Genomic DNA, 22737 nt, shown 5'->3' with positions numbered 1-22737 from the left:
AACGGATGTCAGAGGATGGTGGAGGAAAACCCTGGCAACAATAAGTAGCTGGGCTCTTGGCTCTTCGCTTTGGTAACTGGTGGCTGGCTGCTGGCTGGCTGCTACGTGCGGCTTGTGGCAGCTGCCTCATCCACATCCACATCCGCAGCCAAGTGGCTCGCCTTTGAGTTTCGCAAGTCAACACAACGGGCACAACTTTGCCTGCTTCTGGTGGCTGCTGGTGGCTGCTGGTGGCTGCTGGCTTCTTTTTTCTCTCCTCCTTCTGGGGCTTTGGATGCTTTTGGGTTCCTTTGGTGCTGCCGGCAGGTTTTTATGACGGTGACCCCCAGCTACGTGCGGTCGGCTGCCTGTGGCGGAGAGATTATGTCTCGCACTGTGTCTGGGACAGGGATTGTCAGACTGGCAGACAGCTTTTCGGGGAATCCGATGACGGAATTACACAAAGGAAATGTTTTTTTTTTATTAAAATAGGAAAGTGATTCTCATGCAACTGAAACCTTAACCCACTTTTCTCAGTGTAGTCTCGGCCGCAAACAAAAGCGACTGATGACGTGGAAAACGTTTCTGCGGCATGCCGCTTAAAACACAACAATATCCGAGGGTCTGAGAGGGTCTGGGAATCTGGGTATTGGAGTAACTGGAATCTGGGCAATCCCTCGACCGCAGACAGTCTGTCTGCCGGTTTTCGTCGCGTGACTTAATTAGTTCCCATGGATAAAATGTCAGAGGAGTTGGCCAAAAAAGGGGCTCGGAATGGGGGCCATAAAAAAGGGCACTTGGCCTTACGTCACTTACCCCAGTTGTTGGTGTGCCATTGCCGGCGGCTATGCCTGGGGCATTAGCCGATCCATTTCCGGCTAGAGTGGCCTTTCCTTTGCCTCTCCCGCGTTTTGAATCGGTTCGGACAGGCTGGCCATCGGCTCCATAGACGATCTAAAATAATTTAAAAAATATTTATTTGTTAAATAGTTGTATGGTTAAAAAAATTCTTTAAAAAATAATTTGTAAGTCTTGGAAGAGGAGTTGTGGCTCTCCAAGTTGGGATACTGTCTTAGGAATACAGATACTTTATTCTACATGTCCCAAAACACGTCCCAATGTAGACTTGACATTCTACATTGTGGAAAAATTGTGTATGAGACGAGTAGCGCCATCTATTGGCTATAGAAAGAAGCCTTGCCTTGATGTACCGTTAGGTGGCGCATGTAGAATTAATGTAGAATTCATTAGTCGAGTTGAATTCATATCTACAAGGACTATTTGTGATTTTATGACGAAAATATGTCTTGTTTTCAAGGAGGGTTTTTATAAAATGTATTCAAAATTCTCTCTTGAAAATTTTGTAATAAATAAATACATATAAATATGTGAAGAAGTGCTTAGAAATATAATAAAAATAGAGGTCTAATAGTGTAAAAAAAAGGTATTCAAGAGATCCAAAAGAATGTCTTTAAACATAAGTATCTATAGCCCATTATTACTTTTTAATACATAAAATTTTCAATCCAAAAAGAATTATATATTAAAATCTCTTAATCTAATGTGTAAGGGGATGTTGCTACCCCATTTAATGATCTTCTTTAGGGACATTAAAGTATTTCCTGGAATGGAGGCTCTCCGATACGAAAAGTCATAATAGTTCCCATTGCACCAAAAATAATTTCTCTTTCCTCACCAAGAAATAATGACATTTAACCTCTTGTACGACTGGCTGGCATATTAAATTACATCATAGTGAGAAATAGTGAGAAAACCATATGGATCGAAGTATCTTAAACTAACCCTGGAACTCTGGAACACAGCCAAAGATAATTCCAATAAGCATGAAGAATGCTGCAACCGAATGCCGTGTATTTAAGCGTTTAAACCGCCTGTTGGAACCAATAAGTCCGGGCGGAGTCTATTTCCGGCGCAGACTCATAAATATCAAGCCGGGTCTCCACCAGAGAGACCCATTAGTCCAAGTGCTGGGAAACGAACGGTAAAGTTGGAAAACTAAAATTGAAAATCTTTGGAGGGTGTGTGTTTGTGCGCAGGCGTGCCCTGCTCCAAAGTCATAGTCCGGATAAAAATAGATCGAAAAAAGAAAGAGGAGGAGGCGGAGGAGGAACAGGAGGCGACATATGGCTCCAGATTCAGATCCACGTCCAGACATCTTTGCAGGAGTGCCTGTGGAATGCCCTTGTCTGAGTCGTTTGGGTGGCTGATTGACAGCCGCGGCATCTTAACGGTAAATAAGCGACGCCATTACAGTGAGAGAAATTATAGGAAGTTTAAATATACTTAAGATGTTATAATTGCTGTACTTTTATTTAGAATTTAAGTCCAAACATCTTTAAAAAAAATATTTCAAATACAATCCTTATAGAATCTGATAAACTTGCCCCCGAATTTGTTGGCTGTACTTCACTTTGCCACCAAGCATCCCCAGTATGCCGCCACATCCCCAAAACAAGCCACCATCCCATTTTCATTCCCATTTCCATTTCCATATCCATCTCCATCGCCAGTCGGCTTTTACATTGTTGGCACGCGCAGGCGCGCACACATGTTGCAAGAACGTCAATCGTTTTGGGGCGAGCAATAGGATGAGGGGCTCCGGGAATTGGAGACTGGATACTGAGCACTGGGAGCTGCAAGATGTGAAGATGGGAACCAAGAACCGAAATGCGTCTGCGTACAGGGCTCTTTTCAATTTTAGCAGCAGTTGTCATTTCGGAAGCAATTATTTTAATGCAGAGCTGAAGTTGCAGTTGCAGTTGGAGATGGAGATGGCGATGGCGATGGCAATGGAGATGGAGTTTCAGTTGAGAGCGTGCCAGCCCCCCAATGATGATGAAACGGAACGGGGAAAGACTGCCACGAGATGGTAAGTACAAGATGGAGACGATGTCACTGGGGCCTGGGATTACGACTTGAATGTGGCGGCAAGTTGGGGTTGCTCGGTGGCGTCTAAATTTAGGTTTTGTCTCCTCAAGATCTTGAGGTGTTTTCGGTCGAAATTGATACGACAATGTTTGTAGTTGTTTGGGTACAGTTGTGTTTGCTCTGATGCTCATAGTATGGTACAGTTGTGCTTAGAATAGGGAGGAGAATACTCAAGAAAAGACGAGGAGACTTTCAAAGATTTTAAATTCCTATAAAGTGTCTAAGAAGTGGGTCTTCTAAAGTGATTTCTTTTAGGAATTTATCTTAATTTTAGCTCCAAAAGCAATTAAATTCCATTCCCAAAGTTCGGAATTGAGAACCAGGACAATGACCCACAAAATTCGGGCCAAAAGTAGGCTACCCAGAAAGCACGAAGCTCGTAAAGGCTGTCGCCCGAAAAGCTCCATCATTTCTTAACAAAAATTGTTTAAAGAAGACAAGAAATCGATGACAGTTTATGAGCCTTGAAGTGAAACCGTCTTTAAATCAATTTTTTTCACAGCCATTTCCTGTTGAAAGGAGACCAGGTTTCCAGACCATCATTCGTCCTTTTTTTCCATTAACTGCATTTCGGCTTTTTTCGCTGGGGACTTTATTAGCGCCAACAATGCAAAAAGCGAGAGAAACAAAATGTTGAGGCACAAAACGCATGTTGACTTAATTGGGGCTATTAGTTTTTATTAAAAGGAAGCCCCCGATGATGAGCTGGGGCAGGTGGCAGCTGCCGCGATACAATAATGAGCCGCTCAAAAAAAAGCTTGTCTGTGGAGGCTCGTATAACAACAGGAGCCGAGGCACAAGCACCAGCACCAGCAGCAGCAACAGGTAGCCCCAGTTTGGGCTTAACCGCAAAGGCCACACGCACACCGAGCCGGGCCCGAAAACTCGGCAGGGCCCTGACCTAGCCCAATTGGCTTTGTGGTAGGTTCCACTTCGTTTCAGTCCCCCATTCTCAGCGGGGCGGGCTCGTTGGCTTTTTATGACACAATTTGTGGAGGGCGGGGGGAAACCACAACAAAAACAGCAATAACATTACACAGAAACCAGAGCATTGGCAAAAACAGGAGCCAGAAGGCAACCCCTCGCAATATTCTACCCCTACTAATGAGCCATAAAAAGTTCTCAAGTTTGTCAAAATGTGTGTGTGCTTTGGGCAACCCTTTTCCAAGGCTGATGTATGATACAGGACCTATATCAGATCCTATATACCCTTAACCTCTTAAAGTAAACCAACAGATGAGCTTATCAAAAGTACAATCATAAAGTGAACGGCCTAGTTCGTGGCAATGACCTAGACCTGCCCCAAAAAATATTATCCTAATTACTGCTGCACCAAGGGCAACCCTTTTTGGGCCACCAGACACGACGCCCAGGCAGGAAAATCGATTTTCGTAGGCAAAATATTTCAAGGTTATCATGCCCGCCCTAATCTCTGTTTATTTTGATTATCACTTTCGTGGCAGGCGGGTCTCCAAGGCAACAAAAGCCGCCCAGCTGTCCCCCCACCGCCCACCGGGAGTTCCTTGATTAGCCGGGCGTCCTTGAAGGTTGCCCAAAAATTTCACGCCGTGACTCAATCTCCGGTTTTGTCTGACGATGATGATGATTCACACAGGATTGCAGGGGGAACTGGAGCTAAGCAAGGGGGCTGAGGCGGTGGTCAGGGGGGGAAAATATGGCCGACGCCTGCAGGATTTGCTTTTTACGGCTTATATCCCATTTTGATTGCGGCTGTCAGCCTTTTCTTACCACTCCTCTGGCCTTTCTCCGTTTTCGGGGGTTGACTTCTCGCCGAGTCGGGGGTGAGTTTCGGTTTTTGTAGTAATTGAAGCAACCCCTATATATATATATAGTCAAGTATCTGGCGGATACATACCTACGTGGTATATATATCCGCTTTCTCCGATGCGTCATCCGACGATTTGTTACACGTAATTTAGATGCGAAATTTTCAATGTCAACTGCGAGACGACTTCCCCCCTTTTGTGCTTCGTCCTTCGTCCTATGCCACCCCCTCGATTTGGGTTTGTGCGCCCCTTGAGATGTAACCGTTTTGATATGTGCTAAAAAGCTCACTTCACAAATATATCAAGGTCAAGTTCAGAGGGGGACGTCGAGGACGGGCTTTATTGTTTGTTGAGGTAGCGGAAGGCGGCAGAAGCCACAGCCCAGAAAATGAGCCAAATGAAAACAAAAAAGGGTAAATCACAGCAAGGACCATTTGCTGACACAATTCGAGGGCCTGGATGAAATATTTACGCACAGAAATTGACGAAAATTGACGCGTTGGAATCTTGTGTTTAATTGAGGGGGTTTCTCAAGTATTGGTCCTTTGACACAGCTTTAAAGTCTGTAACCTGTTAACTATTGGTCCTTGGAGCTAGTTTTAAAGTCTATTATGCCTTTTTAACATCATAAAAAAACTACTAAATTAAAGAAAGCATTAAAATCTTTTATATAATTGAGGGCATTTCTTAAATTTTGGTCCTTCGAGACAACTGCCATCTATTAACTATTGTTCCTTCTAGCCAGTTTTAAGCTCTGTCATCTCTGTCGCTTTATGAATTCAATACCACAAATAAATTACTTAATTGAAACCCCTTTGAAACTACACAATTTTTAATTCGCTTAATTAAAAGTCATCCCAGAGCATACAAATGCGGGACCTTAATCTGGACAATCAAGGACAGCTGCAAAGCCCCCGAGGAGTACTGAGCAGATAACTCCCAGGTCCATGGAACTCGACTAATTAGTTATATTTTTGGCTTGTGGGTTTGAGGATGAGTGGTAATGAAACTGCATTAGCACGAAGACCAAGCAAGGATAATGGATAATGGAGTCCGGGATGCCCCTTCGGCAGCTAATACTGAAGATAGAGAGAAAAGTGAGCAAATTGAAGCTCATGGAACGGAAAAGGAGAAAAGAATTAATTTGAAATTCCATTTCGTAGATTTAATTGAGTTGAAATCAAATTAAAAGCAATTTATTTTCAACCCTCATTGCGAATTTTTTTCTTGTCTCCCTTTTCAATGTTCAACGCACACGCACGCACTATCCACCCGTCCGCCCATTCTCCTGTCCACCCATTCCACCCACTCTCTTTGCTGGCCTTTCTTTTCTACTTGTTTCTCCTTTCCTTTTATTTCTGTTCAACGTTTTTTTCTCAGTTTTTCCATCGTTTCTGGTATTTTTCTAAAAGTGCGTGGTCCAGGGCTGCTGTCTCTTTTCTGCCACATGCCACAGGAGGGAGGGGATGCCACCGAGTGGCAGAAAAATTCACCAAGGTTTTTGGGGTTGCAAAAATTTCAACGCCTGCATTACCAAGAAAATCGATAAAAATGTGCCGGTGCTGTTGGCTTTGAAATAAAAAAAAAAAAAACAGAAAACTGAGTCCTCGACCCTGGGTTGTGAGATATATGAGAAGTATATCTCCCTTACTCACTATAGCTCTCTATAGAACTCCATATATCTCTCCCTCTATCTCTAGATATCACATTTGAAATGCATTTTTTGTTTTGGTCCATATCACCGTGTTATATCGCATTAATTTTTAATTCTTTGCATGAAATCCAGCGCATGATTTATGTATTTTTGTGCAGTTCTGTTTTCGCCCAGCTCGAATCGCAAATTAAAAAGCCATTTCGGTTGCATATTCCAGCGAGGACCAGCGACACGGCCACAAAGCTGCAAAAATGCAAAATGCGGGCTAGAAACTTTTCGCATCGACTGTGGCTGTTGGTCCAACAAGAAATGCAAATAATGTCCCAAAGAGGGGGCGTGGTGGAGTACTCGAAATTGCATTTGATGGAACCACCGAGTGGTTCTTGGTAGTCTGACCATTAAAATACATTAAATAGATTGTAGAGCTTGATTATATTCAGGAATTAGAGAATTACTCTACAAAATATATCTCTATCTATTCCTAAACTGCATACTATAATGTACTAACTTACATTATTTTCCCCTTGAGGTTATCTAATCCTTCAACTAACCCTACAGCTATATCGTAGTAGTACCCATAATCTGATATAAATATTAAAGATGCTATATCTAATTGATTTTCGCAATTACCTAAACTCAACTGGCAAAATGGTAATAGAATTTACGAACTCCTCCAGCGGAAGTTTCAGCGAGAAGGGAGGGCATATAAATTGAAAATAAAATTCAACAACACGCTTTGGCTCTACAAATGTTGTTTAATTTGGCAGCATCAGCATCAGAGGAAAGTTTCGCAGCAGTGGCAGCACCAGTACCAGCAGTAGCATGCAACAGCGGTGGCAGTGGCAGTGGCAGCTGCAGTAAAAGTGGCTTTTGTACGTGCAATGACCTACCAACACATAAAAAATGCAAAAAGTGGCAAGGCAGGCGAAGGCACGAATCGCGCGCTAAAATATGCAAAAAGGACGATGAAGAGGATGCCCAGGATGGCAGAATGGCAGAATGGTGGAATGGCAGGATGCCAGTGCCAAAGATGTTGCCTTTGCTGCTCTGCAGCATGCCCCAAGGCAAAAGTTTCGCAGCACCAACAACAACTCAATTTGCAGCAAGGACAAACTTGGGGGATCCTGGGGGCTCTGCGGGTCCTGGCTTCCAACTTCAATAATAGTCAAGTGCAGTGAAGCGTTTTGCCAACTGCAGCACGCCTCTGTTCCCCTTTCTTCTCTTCGGTACAAAATCAAAGCCCGACTTCCTTCGCAATTCTCTTCATTTTATTTGCACTCTTGCTTTGGCATTGCTGCTTCTTCTGACATTTTATTTTTTGTCGGTTTTCGGTTGCCTCTATTCGTGCAACATCTTTTTGGCCAGCACGCATTTACCAGCGGAATTCTCGCTTGCCACTTTCACACACAGCGTGGCTCACTGGCACTGCTCCAGGATGAGTGTGTGCGAACTTTGCATTTACCCTTGGCAAGGACTTTTGCAATGGGGGAAAGTACAGAGCACTAGCACCATAGCTGTGGAAAGCAGCACCGCGCCAACGAAAGCAAAAAGTTTTATTTGCACAGTTTTCTTTTTCTTAAACTTTTGTTGTGAACGCCCCTTCACTTTTTTTTTCCACCCAGCATAAACTGCTTGCTTGCAATTTGCTCAAACAAGTCTAAATACATATATATGGCTTATGTACCGGGTGGCACGTATATGTGCAAATACATATGTACATCTGTAGAGTACATGGACTCTCAACAAAAGCTGCCGCAATGGCGAATATAAAGCGGGAGAAAAATTGTAGCATGCTTTTGAGCGCTCGCTTAGAAAATTTCCTCCACTTGCTTAACTAAAATGAGGGAAAATGGAAAAATTTTTATAATTAACAGCCACAAAGTAGCACAGCCAGAAGATGCAAAGGCATGCATCTCAGCATCGGCTTCCTATCAGAGCCAAAGAATCGACGTACCTACTACTGGGATGTGGGGCCCAAGGAATTGCATTGTGGGGGGCTGTGTATTTTTTCCGTTTTCCGTTTTCTTTCCCCAGTATTTTAGGGTGACAAGCCAAGCACGATTTCTGGTTTGGAATCTCCCCCCGGATTTTAGCCAACTGGGGCGGCCTGTGAAATGCAAATATTTATACCAACTACTTGAGAGCGACTGCAAGGGGAAAACGGCCAGAAAAGTGCGTCATCCTTGGGAAACAGTGAATATCAATTAAGTGCCACCGCAAGTCCTGACACTTCAGTTTTGAATCGCAAAGGGCCTATGGGGCTTAAATTAGCTGCATTGAAGGGGGAACCCTTCTTTGATCTTCAAGGATATTGCAATAAGTGCTAATTAATCCTATTGAAACATTATTTGGAGCTTTGAACTTTTCGAATTAAAGTATTTCTCGCACTGTACTGTCGAGAGGGTTATGCTCTCTGAAGATCTGAAGCAAAAGGTGAAAGGAGTTCAGCCAAGAAGCCATTGCAGTGCTTTCTTTTCTTCATCTTTGTTCTTCCGTACGCAAAGTGCGTAAGGCAGAAGCTTAAAAAGAACGTAAGAGGCAAGCGGTGGGGATGGGGATGGGGGAGAGGTGATGTATATTTGCACATGTACCGTTAGCTCTAGCTGCTGCTGCTGTGCGTGTTGAGTTTGTTATTTCGCCTCTTCTCGAGCTCGAGCCTCACATCCTTTTTCCCTCCTACTCCTTTTGCATAAAAGCTGGCATGGGTGCGTGTTGTGGACATGGGTGCGTGTGGGTGTGCATATTTATGCGTATTTGTTTGCATAGCTGATGATGTGCCAGCAACAACAACAGCAACATCGGAACACTTTATGAGTGCGTGCCAACAACATTTCCCCACGGAGTCCCCCCCATCTCTAACCCCTTGAAGTCCTGCTCTTCTAATATCCTTTAGGGGCGCCATTGCAATTAGAAAACTTGCATTGCAACTTGTATTTTTTTTTCCTGCAACTTGTAATGCAATGCGCTAAATTGTTTTGATATCACACTGACACACCCACTCGCATACAGATGCACAGATGGAAATGCTAAGTGCAAAGTCCTGCTCAAAGTTTTGAAGCTACACTTGAAGAAATTATTAGAAATTTTAAATACCCTAAAACCTCTTCTATAGACCCTTTCTTTCAGTGTCTCTTATACGTGCCATGAAATTTTTTCAGCGCATTTCATGTTGCACGTTTCGGCCATTGTTGTTGTTGCTGCTGCTGATTCTGTGGAGTTTTTACTTTATTTGTTGTATTTTGTTGTGTTGTTGTTGAAAACATTTCTTTAATTTTTTCTTTTTTTTTTTGCGTTTCTTTCGTTTTGAGCTTGAGTCTTGACTGCAAACCACCCCCACGTTAGGGGATGTTTATGCGCGGCAGGACTTTCGTACTTTGGCAAATGACTTGACTTTGGTCAGAGAACTGAGACCAACTTTTAGTTGTTAGCTGGGAAAGCTAAGAAGAACAAAAAATGGAGAAAAAAATGTAAAAAGCTGAAATTAAATTGATTTTTTTTTTCATTTCCTTTCGTGGAACAAGTCAAGCACGAAAAAGACGAGTAGAATTCATATATTTCTGGTCGAGTGAAGCCGAAACTGAAACAACACAGAGAGATCCCTGAAAGCAACTCTTTCGCACGGAAACAACAATTTATTGTTTCAATTATATTTTCAATTTGCGCCGACAAACAAAAAGTCCGCCAAAATGCAAAAAAGGCTCTCAGCTATAAATAAAATAAATAGCAAACGAACTGAAATTTGTTTTCTCTTTTTTTCTGTCTTTTTTTTCTGTTTTTGGCTTTGTTGTTTTTTGGCCAGGTTTATACGAGCAATGGAAATTGTCAGAGAAAGAGGGTGGAAGGGCAAAGTTATTGAAAGTAAACATGATAAAATAAACTTTGCACACAAAAAAAGAGCGAGAGTGGAAAAAATTGTATTCCACTTTTTCCTTGTAATGCAGGCAAAAATTGTCTCAAATAATATTTAAAGAAAATTAAATTGAATTTACGGCGGTTCCTTGTTGTTGTCCTTATTTTTCGTCCTTTTTTTAACTGAGAGGGCATGGCGGTAGAGAGGAGGCAGCAAACAGAATGATAAGCAAAAATAATCAAAAATCGATTTGGAAAGTGCGTCCTGTCTCGCTTTCGCCTGTTTGCTTTTGCTTTCTCTTTGTTTTTGTTGTAACAATATGCCAGCATTTTCCATTTTCCATTTGTGTTGTTGTTGTTGTCCTTGTTGCTGTTGTCAAAATGCAATCATGTTGTTGTTGCTTTGTTGCTTTTTTTGTTACAGCTTGATAGGCACTTTGTAAGCAAAGCACAAAAATAAGAAAAAAAGAACAACAAGCAACAGAACTTTCTCCGGGAAGCATTTGAAAATTGAAATTGTAAGGCGGTCCTCGGTCCTGAGCCTCACTTTTTATATATTTTTGTGATTTTGATTCACTTGACTTAAACGGATTTGGTCCGGGCCCCGAAAGGAAGTGGGTAACAGGAATGTTCCAGCAGAAAGCAGGAAACGAAACATTGCCAGCCAATGCAGGAAATGTTTCATATTTAAATTGGAATTGGAAAGGGAGTAACAGATTTTTCGAATTCTAAGCCACTCGAAACGTAATCCATAAAATGTAATATTTGATTTAATTCTGAGAAATACTCCTTTCATTCTGGCCTTAAAAATTAAAGGAATACCTTACTAAAGTTATAGATGAAATCGTAATTTTTCTAAGGAGTTCCTATAAAAAATTCTGAAAATGCCTCCAAAGGCTAAAATGCGCCAAATCAAAAGCCATATCTTTGTCGATACTTATCCGATTCATCAAAGGAATACCTAAAACGATTCCTAGATCGATTCCCCATTAATTTGTATCTAAATCCAACAAGACATTTTTGAATCAAATATTTTTAAGTTTTTCTGGAGCTTTCCCTTAGAATATACTGGTTAAAATGAAAAATTCATACTCCCAGTTGAAAACTGCCTTTAGGCCAGTTACCACTCGGCACTTTAGCCCTTGCTTAGTGCCCCATTTAGCTGACTTCTCTGTCATTATTATGTGCCAAAGGCCTTCAGCAATTAGTAAGTTTTGTAACCTGCTGACCCTCTAAGCCAACACAGTTAAATACACCCATTTAAATAACCGTGTATCTGTATCTGTGTGTATCTGCACCCGCCTATGGGTGCATTTAACCCCTCGGAAACTGGACTAAATGACAACCGTTTCCTCCGACTCTGACTCCGGCCTGCTGTCCTGCCGCGCCGGCCGCAGGTCCGCCCCCTCGTTCCCAGTCACTTTTCCTGCCATTTATGCTTGGGGTGCGAATTTGCTTAGTTTGTCGCCCAGTTAGGAATAAGCTGTGAAAAGGGTCCGACGACGACGAGTCGGTCAAGCTGAAAAATGCGCTGCAATTGCACCTTGCACTCGCCAGCAATTGTGCACTGGGAGAAACTGCTACTAAAAAAAAAAAAATTATGCTTATTATTTATTTACTTTTCTTATTAGTTTTCTTGCAGTGCACCCCTTACCCTTTTTGGCCATGCATCGGTGATATTTAAATTGAGCCAGCGGGCAGTGAAAAATTCCAAGGGCCAGGGCAAAAGGGTTAAATGCACTTCAAAAATAGAAGAAAAAAAGGGTTCCACGCTCCTAGGTGCACTCTGCCCTGGATATCCTTGATCTATTTGAGCTCTGTCTCTCTTCCCCAGGCTCAGCCTCTCTCTATCTCACTGTTTCTGCTGAGCAGTTGCTGTGGCAATTAGCGCTGGAGTTCGTTCGGTGTGTTGCCTTGTTGTTTGTTTATTAATAAACAATAACAGCAACAAATTGCTTAATTGCTGTATTGCCGTATTGCACCTGCCCCGTGGCCCCCCCCCCCCCCCCCCCCAAGCCACCACCTATGCCCCCACCGTCGCAGCTACCATAATGCTTCAACGGCCCCGGGCCTCATTACGGAATGGATTTTTTGTCTCATTAAAAGAGAGCGAGATGGAAACAGATTTTGCACTCATTACGGGGCAAAAAAAAAAAAAGAAAAGCGAGACCAGGATTCCTGTGCTATGCGGTAGTTTTGTCCTTTAACTATTACAAGGATACTCGGTCATCCCTCGCGCTTTCTTAGCCTTGTGCCGCCCTAGCTCGGCTTTAGAGTCAGTATGCAAATTGGCATCGAGTATACGCAGTGTGTTCCATGCGTAATTATATAACATTAATTTGCATTCAAGTTGTCTCTGTTTCTGGTGTTTTTTTTCGTTTTTTTTGCATTTTGTCAGTGATGGTGCAATCAATGCAAATGTACGCGCTGGCAGCTTAACGAGGATGTAAACATTTATTTATTAAAACTTAACAACGCTTTATGATCAGCGCAGATTTATATAAATGTGAGGACCGTGGACCGCGGACCGTGGCCCGGCTGATTGTCGTCCGCAAGAACAGCCACCACCAGTGCCAGCAGCACCATAGTCCAAATCAAAATCAGAATCAGTAGCAGAAGCAGCCACAGTAGATCAACCCGACTGCCACAACCATTATCCACATGAGCAGAATCAAATCTGTTTTTACAAAAAAAAAAGAAAACAACAAAAGCATTCAATTGCGCAGACACACAGACCGACACACTCGAGCATTTTATTATTTAATTTATGCAGAGACTACAGAACAAAAAAAAAATTGGAAAATCTGCTGGTAAAAAAAAGAGCACCAAAACCACCACAAAAAGTACATACATAGATGAAAGATACAGTTTTATCTGTATCTGCATAGTCCAAAACAATGGGAATCGTGCATCCGTAATAACATTGGTCACCTAAAACCCCATTTTGTACAACTATGCAGAATGGAATTCCCAGATATAAGATACAGGAGTGACAACATTAATTTGAATATTAAGGGTCTATCTATACATTCTGGAGGGATATACAATTTCATGTCCCCCTTTTAGTAAATAATCACTTTAATATCCTGCGAAAATCATTCGTGGATTAAATAAGATTAATCATAAAAATGCATTTGCCCATAATTATAAATTAATAATCATTGAATACTACTCCCGCAAGTGAAAATGTAATTATATGAAAATGTTGTGTATACGTACGTTTTTTGCTTTGGGTTCCTGGAAAAGAAAAAAAAACAGGGAAATTAAAATAAACCAACTGTAAATGCAAATAAGCTGTGATGCATAAAATAATTAGCAATAATTACAAATAAAATAAATCATGTATCGATGGCTAGACGCCAACCAGAACCAAATGGGGGCTATTAAAAAAAAGCTTATATGCCCGGAGTGGTAAATATTTATAAGGACAGAAGGACACTGAGCTAACAAAAAATAAGGACACTAATTGGCTGTCAGGACGGCCTGAATTTCCATTCCCAAGAGAATCAGAAATGAAAATCCATTAAAACGATAAAAGCAAAAGAACAGCACCACAAAATACTCATATTTAATTGTGGTTTTAAAGTTGTGAATTAAATTTTGGTAATTAAAAGACGAACACAAATCCCAGTAGCAAGACCTAAGCGGCTTAAAATACTATATAGTATAATAAATACGAACAAAAAAAAATACATGCATTGGTGCTATCCGTTCGAAAGGACCTCAGGACGTGCGGGCATGTGAGTGTGCCGGGCATGAGGCTTAGGTATTACTCTTAGATTTGGCTTAGGACTCTAACACACAATGCTAGCAGATGTGCAGGGAAGCGTGAGTCGCAGATGTTCCAGCAGATGAATATGCAATGCGAGTTCGAAATAAAACAACGGAAGCTGTGAGGAATTTTCAATTCAATTTTGTGGACAATTGTTCATTCATTTGTGATAAATATATACCAAAAATCATAGTAATCATGGTTATTGCTTGCAAGCTTATGTCGAGCCTGCAATTAAATATAAAGAGTTCTTCCCCCGTTGCAATGCACCCTCGTTTTTCTCTGTGCATATTGGAAACCCAAAACAAAACTTCATCTGCCAGTCGAGGCAGGAGCATTGAACTCAAACTCAAACTGAGAACCAAAATTTCCAGATTCGAGTTTGCGAGGCATGCCTCGAGGCATCTTTGGGGACTTATCGAATGACAAACGCACATATTGCTGCCTATAAATTGAATGATTGAAGGATAAGGCGCTGTCCTCCAGTCGGGATGAGGAGGGGGCGGCAGTCGTGTGCCTGGCCAAAAGCGACAATTAACCAAAAAGACAACGTTTTTGCCCCAAAACATACTTTTCAGAGTTGGCCAGGCGGAAGGAGCTGCGACCAGAAGGGTATGTATGTATGTCGATAGCGCTGAAAACCGGCAAGGTGCGAGAAGGGATAGGGAAGGGAGAGCGGAGTGCCAGGATGAAAGAGGATGCCCGAGTGCAACTGGATATGCCAGGAGCACGACCACGACCGAGTATCAGATTGCACAACATGCTCATAATGAAGCACATCCACGACATTATCATCGGCAACTTCATCATTACCGCCATACGTTGCAGTTATGTGTGAGTTTCAGAATGTGTGTGTGTGTGTATTATCCTGTTTTCCAGGAGCTCTCAAGCCAACGTGTCAAGCCAAAAAGACACAAAGAAAAAATGTTTAAAAAAGAAACAGATATACAGACAGATTTATATATGATTTTGTACAATTTTTGAAAAGGTGTAAGGTTTTAAATTGTATGATTTTTGAGAGCAAAGGTGTTTAAATATATTATTTTTTTCTCAGTGTAGTATCCACCTTGACAAGTGCTCTCTCTCCCTGCCTTTTAGTGGGTGTTTGCCAAGAGAGTGTGTCACGAACGTGGAATGTTTCTGTGCTCCTGTGTGTGTTTGGCTTCAAGTAGGAGCATTGCACTCGTCCTGGCCCAAAGAAGTCAGGACTCCGGATACGTCGAGGCGAGTGTTCCGCATATGCATGTGCCAGTATCAGGACATTTCGTATGCACGAGGCGCAAAACCTTTAAGTCGCTTTGGCTTGAGATGGGCGATGCTTAGTGACTTCAATGCAGTGCATTTGCTTCAATGAAGTTGGAGCGCAACTTGAATTGAAAATAAAGGCCAGAAGAAGAAGGTCTGAGGCAGAGTCCTTCTGTGTCGAAAGCCATCCTTGGACATTCAATCACTCAAACCCCGGACAGACTCCAAATGGACTTTCGGGGTTGATTCCTTTGGCTTTCGGCAACTTTCCTTTCACTCAGACACTTTCAATATTTGCTTCTGTTGCCTGCTGTTGGTTTTCCTTTATTTGTGGAAGCCAACAAGAAAAAATCCGAGAAAAAAAAAAATGTTCAAATTTTAATGAGAAAATTCCTAAGAAAAAACTGCATATTTAAAGAAAGCCAGCGAAGGAAACCGGCCAAAAAAAAAAATATACTAATAACACTGCCAGCGTCACAGGAAATATCCTCTCAGATAGGCCTGTCCGATGAGAAAAAAAAATCTGTGGTGTGGGAGCCAGTTTTCCCGGCCATTCAAATAGCCAAGTTAATGACTTACGCCCGGAGGCCCTTTCAGCTGATTTGTGAAAGTAGAAAAAATAAATTACGAAAAATATTAAGTGAAAAGTGTGATGGGGATGGGGAGAGTGGGACTTTAAAGAGCTTCGAGCGTCAAGTTCATCTTGAAATTTAAGACCTGGCCGATAAAAGAGAATAACCGATACCGCAAATAAAAGTTGAGGAGTCCATTGATCCGCATTCGATGGGAAATTATAGAATGAAATAATTCACGTAAAAAATTTATGGCCAGCCGACAATGAAGAACCTGACTGGGTCCAAAATGAATCGGATTCGAGAGAGCCAGCTGTGAAGGCCAAGGCGAATAAAAAACGCGAAAGCATTGTCATTATAAAGTACACGGACAATGGCATAAATATATGACTACCGACATGAGTAATTTTATGGTACACTGTGCTACCCATTTCAAGTCTGGAGAAGGACTTGAGGTCTTCTATATTTTATAGAGTTCAGGCTCAATACTCTATGAGCTTAGAGATATATAATTATTATTTTATATAGTAACCCCTATCACGTAGTCTAGTGTGGCAGTTGGGACAATACAGTCTCTGATAATGATGTTGAGGATGGCGATGATAAAGCAAAGGAAGATATAAAACTAAAGCGTCAATTGTCTGCCAGGACGATGATGAATATAAAGAGGAAGAGAGACAGTCAAGACACGAAATTGGCGTTGCGCTATCGCCGCGCGTATCTTGTAGATACAGATACACCCGGGCGTATTGACATGTCAACTGTTGCTCCTCAGAGTAAAACTGCGAAATTTACAAATTTATCTATGTGTGTCGTCAATGGACACAGCTGTGTGCAAGCTGAAGGAGAGGGGGTGGACCGGACCCGGGGAAGGGGAAGGGGAAGGGGGGATCAGGACAGGGGATCGGGGATCGGGGAAAGCGGTAGAAGATCTCTGCGTGCCATTTTCTCGTTTGACGGCCTTTTGTATCTCGTAGTGCGCCCGCTCTCCTCTCGGTCCTGTCAACCTTAATTGTATTGCTGCCATCTCTTTCCACACAGTATAGCCCCATCTCTCTCTCATCGTCAATTTTTTTTGTTTCCTGTTTGCAGTCCGCTGATCGCGGCACTCGCTTATTTATTTATCTCTGTCTGTCTGCGTTTTTGTATCTGTGAGAGTGTGTGCTGCCTGTTCTGTTTGTATCTGTGTGTGTATGGAAGTATCTGTGTGAGTGCTAGTATGCGAGAGTGTGTGTGCGATCAAAAGCCGCGTTTGTAACTTGTGAACATCTGCTCCTCGACGCCGGCAGCAACGTTTGCTTTCCTTTTATTATTGTTTTCGTTGCCTCGTTTCGTTATTATCGTTTTTATTATTTTTGTTTTTCTTATTTTATATAGCACGGCATATTGGGCCGATCTTGTTATTATTTACGAACGTCTGTATTTGTATACGAGGCTGGTCTGTTGCAATATGGTAGGAAGAAACATTTCATGGAGTTCTCAGGGGTTACTATCTGTTTTCATATATTTTCTAATTAAAACAATCCCTCGAAGAAAAATATGAATATCTAGGACATGAAGACAACCATATATAGGGGCTTCTGCCAGTTTCTGTATAATTTCTAAACAAAACAATCCCTTGGAGACCAATCTAGGTTATATAAAGACATTCTTCCCATCATTGCCCCATGTATCGATCACTTGAGAACTCCTTAGAGGTCCTTGGGCCATTGAACTTGTTCTCAAAGCACTCCAGCCTCTCGGGTGACGACATGCTGGGCAATTTGAGATTCCTGGCGTCGCGCACACATCTGCAACCTGATTGCCAACCGCTCACAGGACACGCTCAGCCTGCGGCAGCGGCATCTTAAGTGATTTCGCAGCGAATGTATCTCGAGGATGCGAGGATGTCGGATCGCACGGCTCAGATACTCAGATGCTGGGATACTCGAGTGCATCGCATACGCAGGCACTTAAGCACAAACATACACATCCCCCCCTCCTCCCCGGAATCATTCCCATCACCAGACTCCATTTAAATTTCCAGGCCTCTTGTAGTAGGTTACTAGTGACAGAGGGAGAGGGCGAGAGTCGGGCGGAAAGAGACAGGATGCGTTGGCACTTGGCCGCGGAACATCTGTTGCGCTGACATAAATCCTGAGTGACTGACCGCTGGTGCGAAAGACCGCGAATCGCGAATGTGGATGTTGTGGATGTGAATCTCGTGAGCTCTCGACTTGCCCGCCGGGTCTCGTTTTGGGACAGAAACCAGTTCTGGCCGATTCCCAGCTGCCCGTTTAGCCACAATGGGAAATCAGAGGGGGTTTCTTAACAAAAATAAATCACAACAAACTATATTTAGAGGATTAGGTTGCAGTCTGTTTAATGTTTCAATCCTTAGGATCCATTTCCCATATAAACATATATCTTAAACATATATATCTTATATCTCTTATAGCCTTCCCTAGAATCCTTTGATCTTAGTACCTAGAAGGTTACATAGGAAGGTATCCAAAAGATACCCTTTCTTTGTCTTTGGACTTCTCTAAATATTTTAGACTATATCTTAGAGTTCTTTCTTAAATCTTTTATCTTTTATTAAATCATTATCTGATACTTCTAAGATTGTATCTAGTAAATGTGAACTCCTCTACCACTGTATCTACCAATTTCATTGAGTAACTTAAGCTTTAGCTCTGAATGGAACTTGGGAACTCACCTTCTTCTCGGTGAGCTTCTCACAGCGACGCTGCTTGCAGATCTGGTGGCTCTTGTCGTTGCGGCAGGGGGCGCACTCCCCGCAGTTATCCTTCCGCTGGCATCCAATGCACTCGCCGCATCGCTTGCGCTTCTTCTTCGACTGAAAGAGAGAGCAGGAAGAGGAGTTGTTGTCGTTGGAGTGGTTGTGGTGTAGGTTGTGATTGTGGTTGTGAGTGTGGGTGGTGGGTGGTGGCTGTGGCAGTGGCATTGGAGTGAGTGTGAGGGGTGGTGGCAGACGACGACCGTAGTCCTGTTAATCGCAGCGGTTGCCAGTTCGCCCCCCGTTTCCCTAACGCTCAATAGATAGGTGGGATTGTTGGCACGAAGGATCAGAAATATTCATGTCTTTAAGGGGGTTATCCTTATTCCAGGAATTCGAATATTAAAGATTTTATAAATTTTGTAGACATGATATTTCTACTCCAATCCAACAATCCCACCTTGAGGACACTTACCTGCTTGTCGCATCCACTGGCATTGGCATCATTGCTGTCGCCCATTCCCAGAGTGCTGAGGGGACTCTTGAAGTTGGCGGTGCTCGAGACGGCGTCCACCTGGCCAGGATTACTCGGGTCGACGTCCATGCCGCTGGCCTCGCTCTCGGCACTGGACTCGAGCGAATTGGGCCTCTGTTTCCGGCGTTCTTTCTTCCGCGCTTCCAGCCTTGCGATCGGCGACTGGAGCAGCTTCTCGGCCTTCACCGGCGTGGTGGTGGTCGGCGTGGGCTGGGTGGTGTGCGGCGTGTGGCTGCTACTCCCGCTGGCCGTCTGCGGGTAGCTGGTGTTGCTATTACCGTCGAACGAGGTCGGGGTGTGCATGCCCATGGGAATGGGATGCGGCTGGTGGTGCTGCATGCCGGGGTGGTGCATGCCACCGGCACCTGCAACACCACTGCTGTTGCTGAGATCAAAGTCCTCCTTCTTGAGCAGCATCTCGAAATCGGTGCCACCCGGCTCCTTCTTCACGCTTAGCGGGGCGAATCCCGGATAGATGGGCAGTTCGCCGTAGGGCGTGGCATATCCGCCACCGGCCGATCGATGGTGGTGCGGATTGAGGGCGTGGTGGTGGGCAAAGGCATTGGGCGGCGGTGGGGCCGGAAAGCTGCCCGCCGAGGGGGGCGTGATGCTCGTCTGCAGGCTCGAGAGCTGAGTCAGCGGCGATCCCACGCTCATCATTCCCGGGGAGCTGACGGAGATGCTGGCCGGCGACATGGCCACCGTTTGCAGGGCGCTCAGCGAGGCCGATCCTCCCGATCCTGGCACTGAGCCTGGCCCTGATACTGCTCCTCCGGCTGCTGCTGCCGCAGCTGCAGCTGCTGTTGCCATCGGCACGGGCATGGGAGTCCCGTCCGGCAGAAGCTGCTCATTGAAGCCATGGAACTGGCTCTGGAACGAGGGCAGCTTCGAGAAGGGTTCAAAGCCGCTCTTCAAATGATGTTGCTGCTGCAACTGCTGCTGGTGTTGTTGCTGCTGATGTTGCTGTTGCTGCTGCGATTGCTGTTGCTGCTGGGGCGGTGGCTGTCCCGAATCCTTAGACTCCATTTCCCAAGGACGCGTGTAGCTGCCGTTTGAATTGGAATTGGAGTTTGAATTCGAGTTGCTGGAGTTCGTGTTCTGGGGATTTACTGAGGCGGAGGCGGCGGAAATGGCATTGGCATTGGCATTGCTACTGCCATTGTTGCCGTTGTTGCTGTTGGCAGCACTAGCATGATTGCTGCTGTTGCCGCTGCTGCCCAAAGGCGTTGATACCGTGGGCGTGTCACCGTTGGTGTTGCTGTTGCTGTTGCCGTTGGTGGTGGCCGCTGGCTGTTGCTGTTGCTGCTGCTGCTGTTGCTGATGTTGTTGCTGCTGCTGCCTGGCATAGTATTCCCAATGTTGCTGCTGCTGCGGCTGATGGTGTTGCTGCTGGGGATAGTGCTGCTGGTAGTGATGCGGATGCGGATGTGGGTGGTGGTACGGACTGGTGTAGTGCTGACTGAGGCTGCTCAGCTGGTTGAGGTGAGTGTTGTGCAGGCTGGATACCGTGGCCTCCACAGACGAGGCTGCTGCTGCTGCCGATGCTGATGTGGCACCCGCTGCTGAGATGTGTCCAATGTTGCTGCTGTCGACGGGACCGCCAGAGCTGCTCTGGGCTAAAATTGAAGACGCCATTTAAGCTCGCACACTGGCATGGCTATGCAGTTCTCTAACAAAACTGCCAAGGCGCAACGATTTGTACTAATTTTGTTCAATTTTTTGTAAATTTAATTATTATTTTTGCCAGATTTTTTTGTACACTTTTAATACACTTTTGTTCGGTTTGAGGTAGTTTTTCTTAAAAATTTCTCTTGCAATTTGTTGGCCAGTGTATTAACATACACTCTCTCGAATTTGTATAATTCTATAGTCTAATGTTATATATCGGTTTATATAAGTTGAAGCTACTCCAAGATTTGTATTCGTTTATTTTGAACTCACTGGTTTTGCGTGTACTAATGCAATATTGATTAAATACTTGTTTTTATTGTAAAGTGCTATTATAATTAATTATTTAATTGTTCGTTTTGCTTAAAAATTTGTAAGTTGCTTGAAAACTTTAAAGATTTGTTGTTTTGTACTTTACTCCTTTGTTGTTGTTGTTGTAAAAACGGCAGCTATGCAAAAATTTGTTATCGTTTATTCTTTATTTTTGGTTTTTGCTATTTTTTAAGTTTAAAATTTGTAGCAGACTTCGATTTGTTTTGTTTTGCGGTTGGCTTTTTAAAAAATTTGTAAATTTGTAATTTTGTAAAATTTGTATTTATTTTATTATGCGTTGTTGTTGTTGGTTTTTGTTGTTGATAGATTATAATATTTGTTACTTGCTGTTGGTGATATTATTTTTTGTTATAATGTCGATTAATATTTTGTTGCTTGCTTGTAAATTGATTAAGTTTTGTTCTCTGGTTTAAACTTCGTTTCTCAATTGTTGGTTTTTGTTGTTTGTTAATATGTTGTTTGGGTACAAAAATAGTTGCAGTTTGAAATAATTTAAGTATTAGGTCTAGTAAATTGTACTTAATGTGTAGGCTTAATCCTGTGGCTTCCTTAAAAATCTTTGTCTTCCGTTTGTTTGTTTGCTTGGGTCCTGGCTTACCGATTAATTAAACATTAGCCCGTTAATTGCTATTGACTTTAATAGTAATAATATTTATGTATCTACTCCTTTTTAAGTTTGTATATTATTTTAATGCATTTGATGTGTTTTTTGTTTGCTTTTTTTTTGGTTTTTGAGTTTGAGGCTTGAATTTTGATTTTTGGCCGAAAGGGGGAGGTGATTTTTTATGCTTAGTTGGCTAAAAGAGATATTCCAAAGTGTTGCTGTGTCCTCAAATCCTTTGATTGAAAGCTGAAATGAGAAAAAACGAGAATGGTTAGTCAGGCATATTCTTGAAGAGATACAGAGTATCCTTGCTGGAAAGTTTCTTATTTCTTGCTGCGTTTTTTTTATATTCACTTTAAACATCTACAAACTTCAACACATAATTATGGTCTTTGACTGTATAATGAGCGGCGTTGGCCAAGTCCAAGTCAGCGAGGCAGGAAGCGGAAAAAATACAAAAAAAAAAAAAAAAATAAAACCCAACAGAGAACACAGCACAAAAAATGAGCTAAAGGACACTCACTTCTGGCTTTTTATTGCCGCTGCCGCTGTTGATGCCCCACTGATGTTGTTGCTGTTTTTGGCTTGTAAGTTATGCTGCCAAGTTGGCTTGGCTTTGTAAAGCCCCACACACACACACCCATAGCACACATATACACTTGTGTAGCTCACACACACAGTCACAGGAGCGTATTTCAACGCCGTTGTCATTTTCTTGCCTTTTTTCGCCATTTTTTTGTAGGTTTTTTATTCCCCCTCCTGTATCTTTTTTTTGCCTTGTTTTTTTTTTTCTCTTGTATTTTGGCCGGCACAGGTGTACCTTTTGTCCTTTGCCTTTTGCATTTGGCCAGCCAGCATTTCGTTGCGCTTCAGAAAGTTCATTGGGCCGGCGATGATGATGTAGGTGATTATGACGTGTGTGCACTGGGATGTGCCCCAAGTTGTGCGAATTTCTGTGTTTTTTGATGGGAAAATTCATAAATATGCGGCAGTTTAGGTGTTGCGAGATAGCGAGAGAGGGGTTTTTGATGAATTTTTAATGCCTAAAGGTAGTCCTTTAAAGCTAATCCT

General features: G+C 43.0%; 1 protein-coding gene across 6 annotated transcripts in view; it reads right to left on the bottom strand.

Annotated features, from left to right (window-relative positions):
* The window catches only part of Tet (Ten-Eleven Translocation (TET) family protein), an 83199-nt gene extending 62312 nt beyond the window's left edge, over positions 1-20887 (bottom strand). For 3 of the 6 annotated variants that reach the window (XM_070280236.1, XM_017240764.3, XM_017240765.3), the window contains exons 1-4: positions 19002-20887; positions 18506-18646; positions 13438-13455; positions 796-933 (exon numbers count right to left, since the gene is read on the bottom strand). In XM_070280236.1, coding sequence (XP_070136337.1) covers positions 796-933; positions 13438-13455; positions 18506-18646; positions 19002-20696 — 1992 coding nt within the window. In that variant the 5' untranslated portion in view covers positions 20697-20887. The remainder of the gene's footprint in view (positions 1-795; positions 934-13437; positions 13456-18505; positions 18647-19001) is intronic. The other 3 variants (XM_070280237.1, XM_017240766.3, XM_017240767.3) reach the window with 1 other exon arrangement.
* Positions 20888-22737: the final 1850 nt, after the last annotated feature.

This window comes from Drosophila bipectinata, chromosome 3L (assembly GCF_030179905.1).
Source record: "Drosophila bipectinata strain 14024-0381.07 chromosome 3L, DbipHiC1v2, whole genome shotgun sequence".
Classification (NCBI taxonomy): Eukaryota; Metazoa; Arthropoda; class Insecta; order Diptera; family Drosophilidae; genus Drosophila; species Drosophila bipectinata.
The sequence above is the reverse complement of the archived record's forward strand: the minus strand, read 5'-3'. Positions and strand labels throughout refer to the sequence as shown.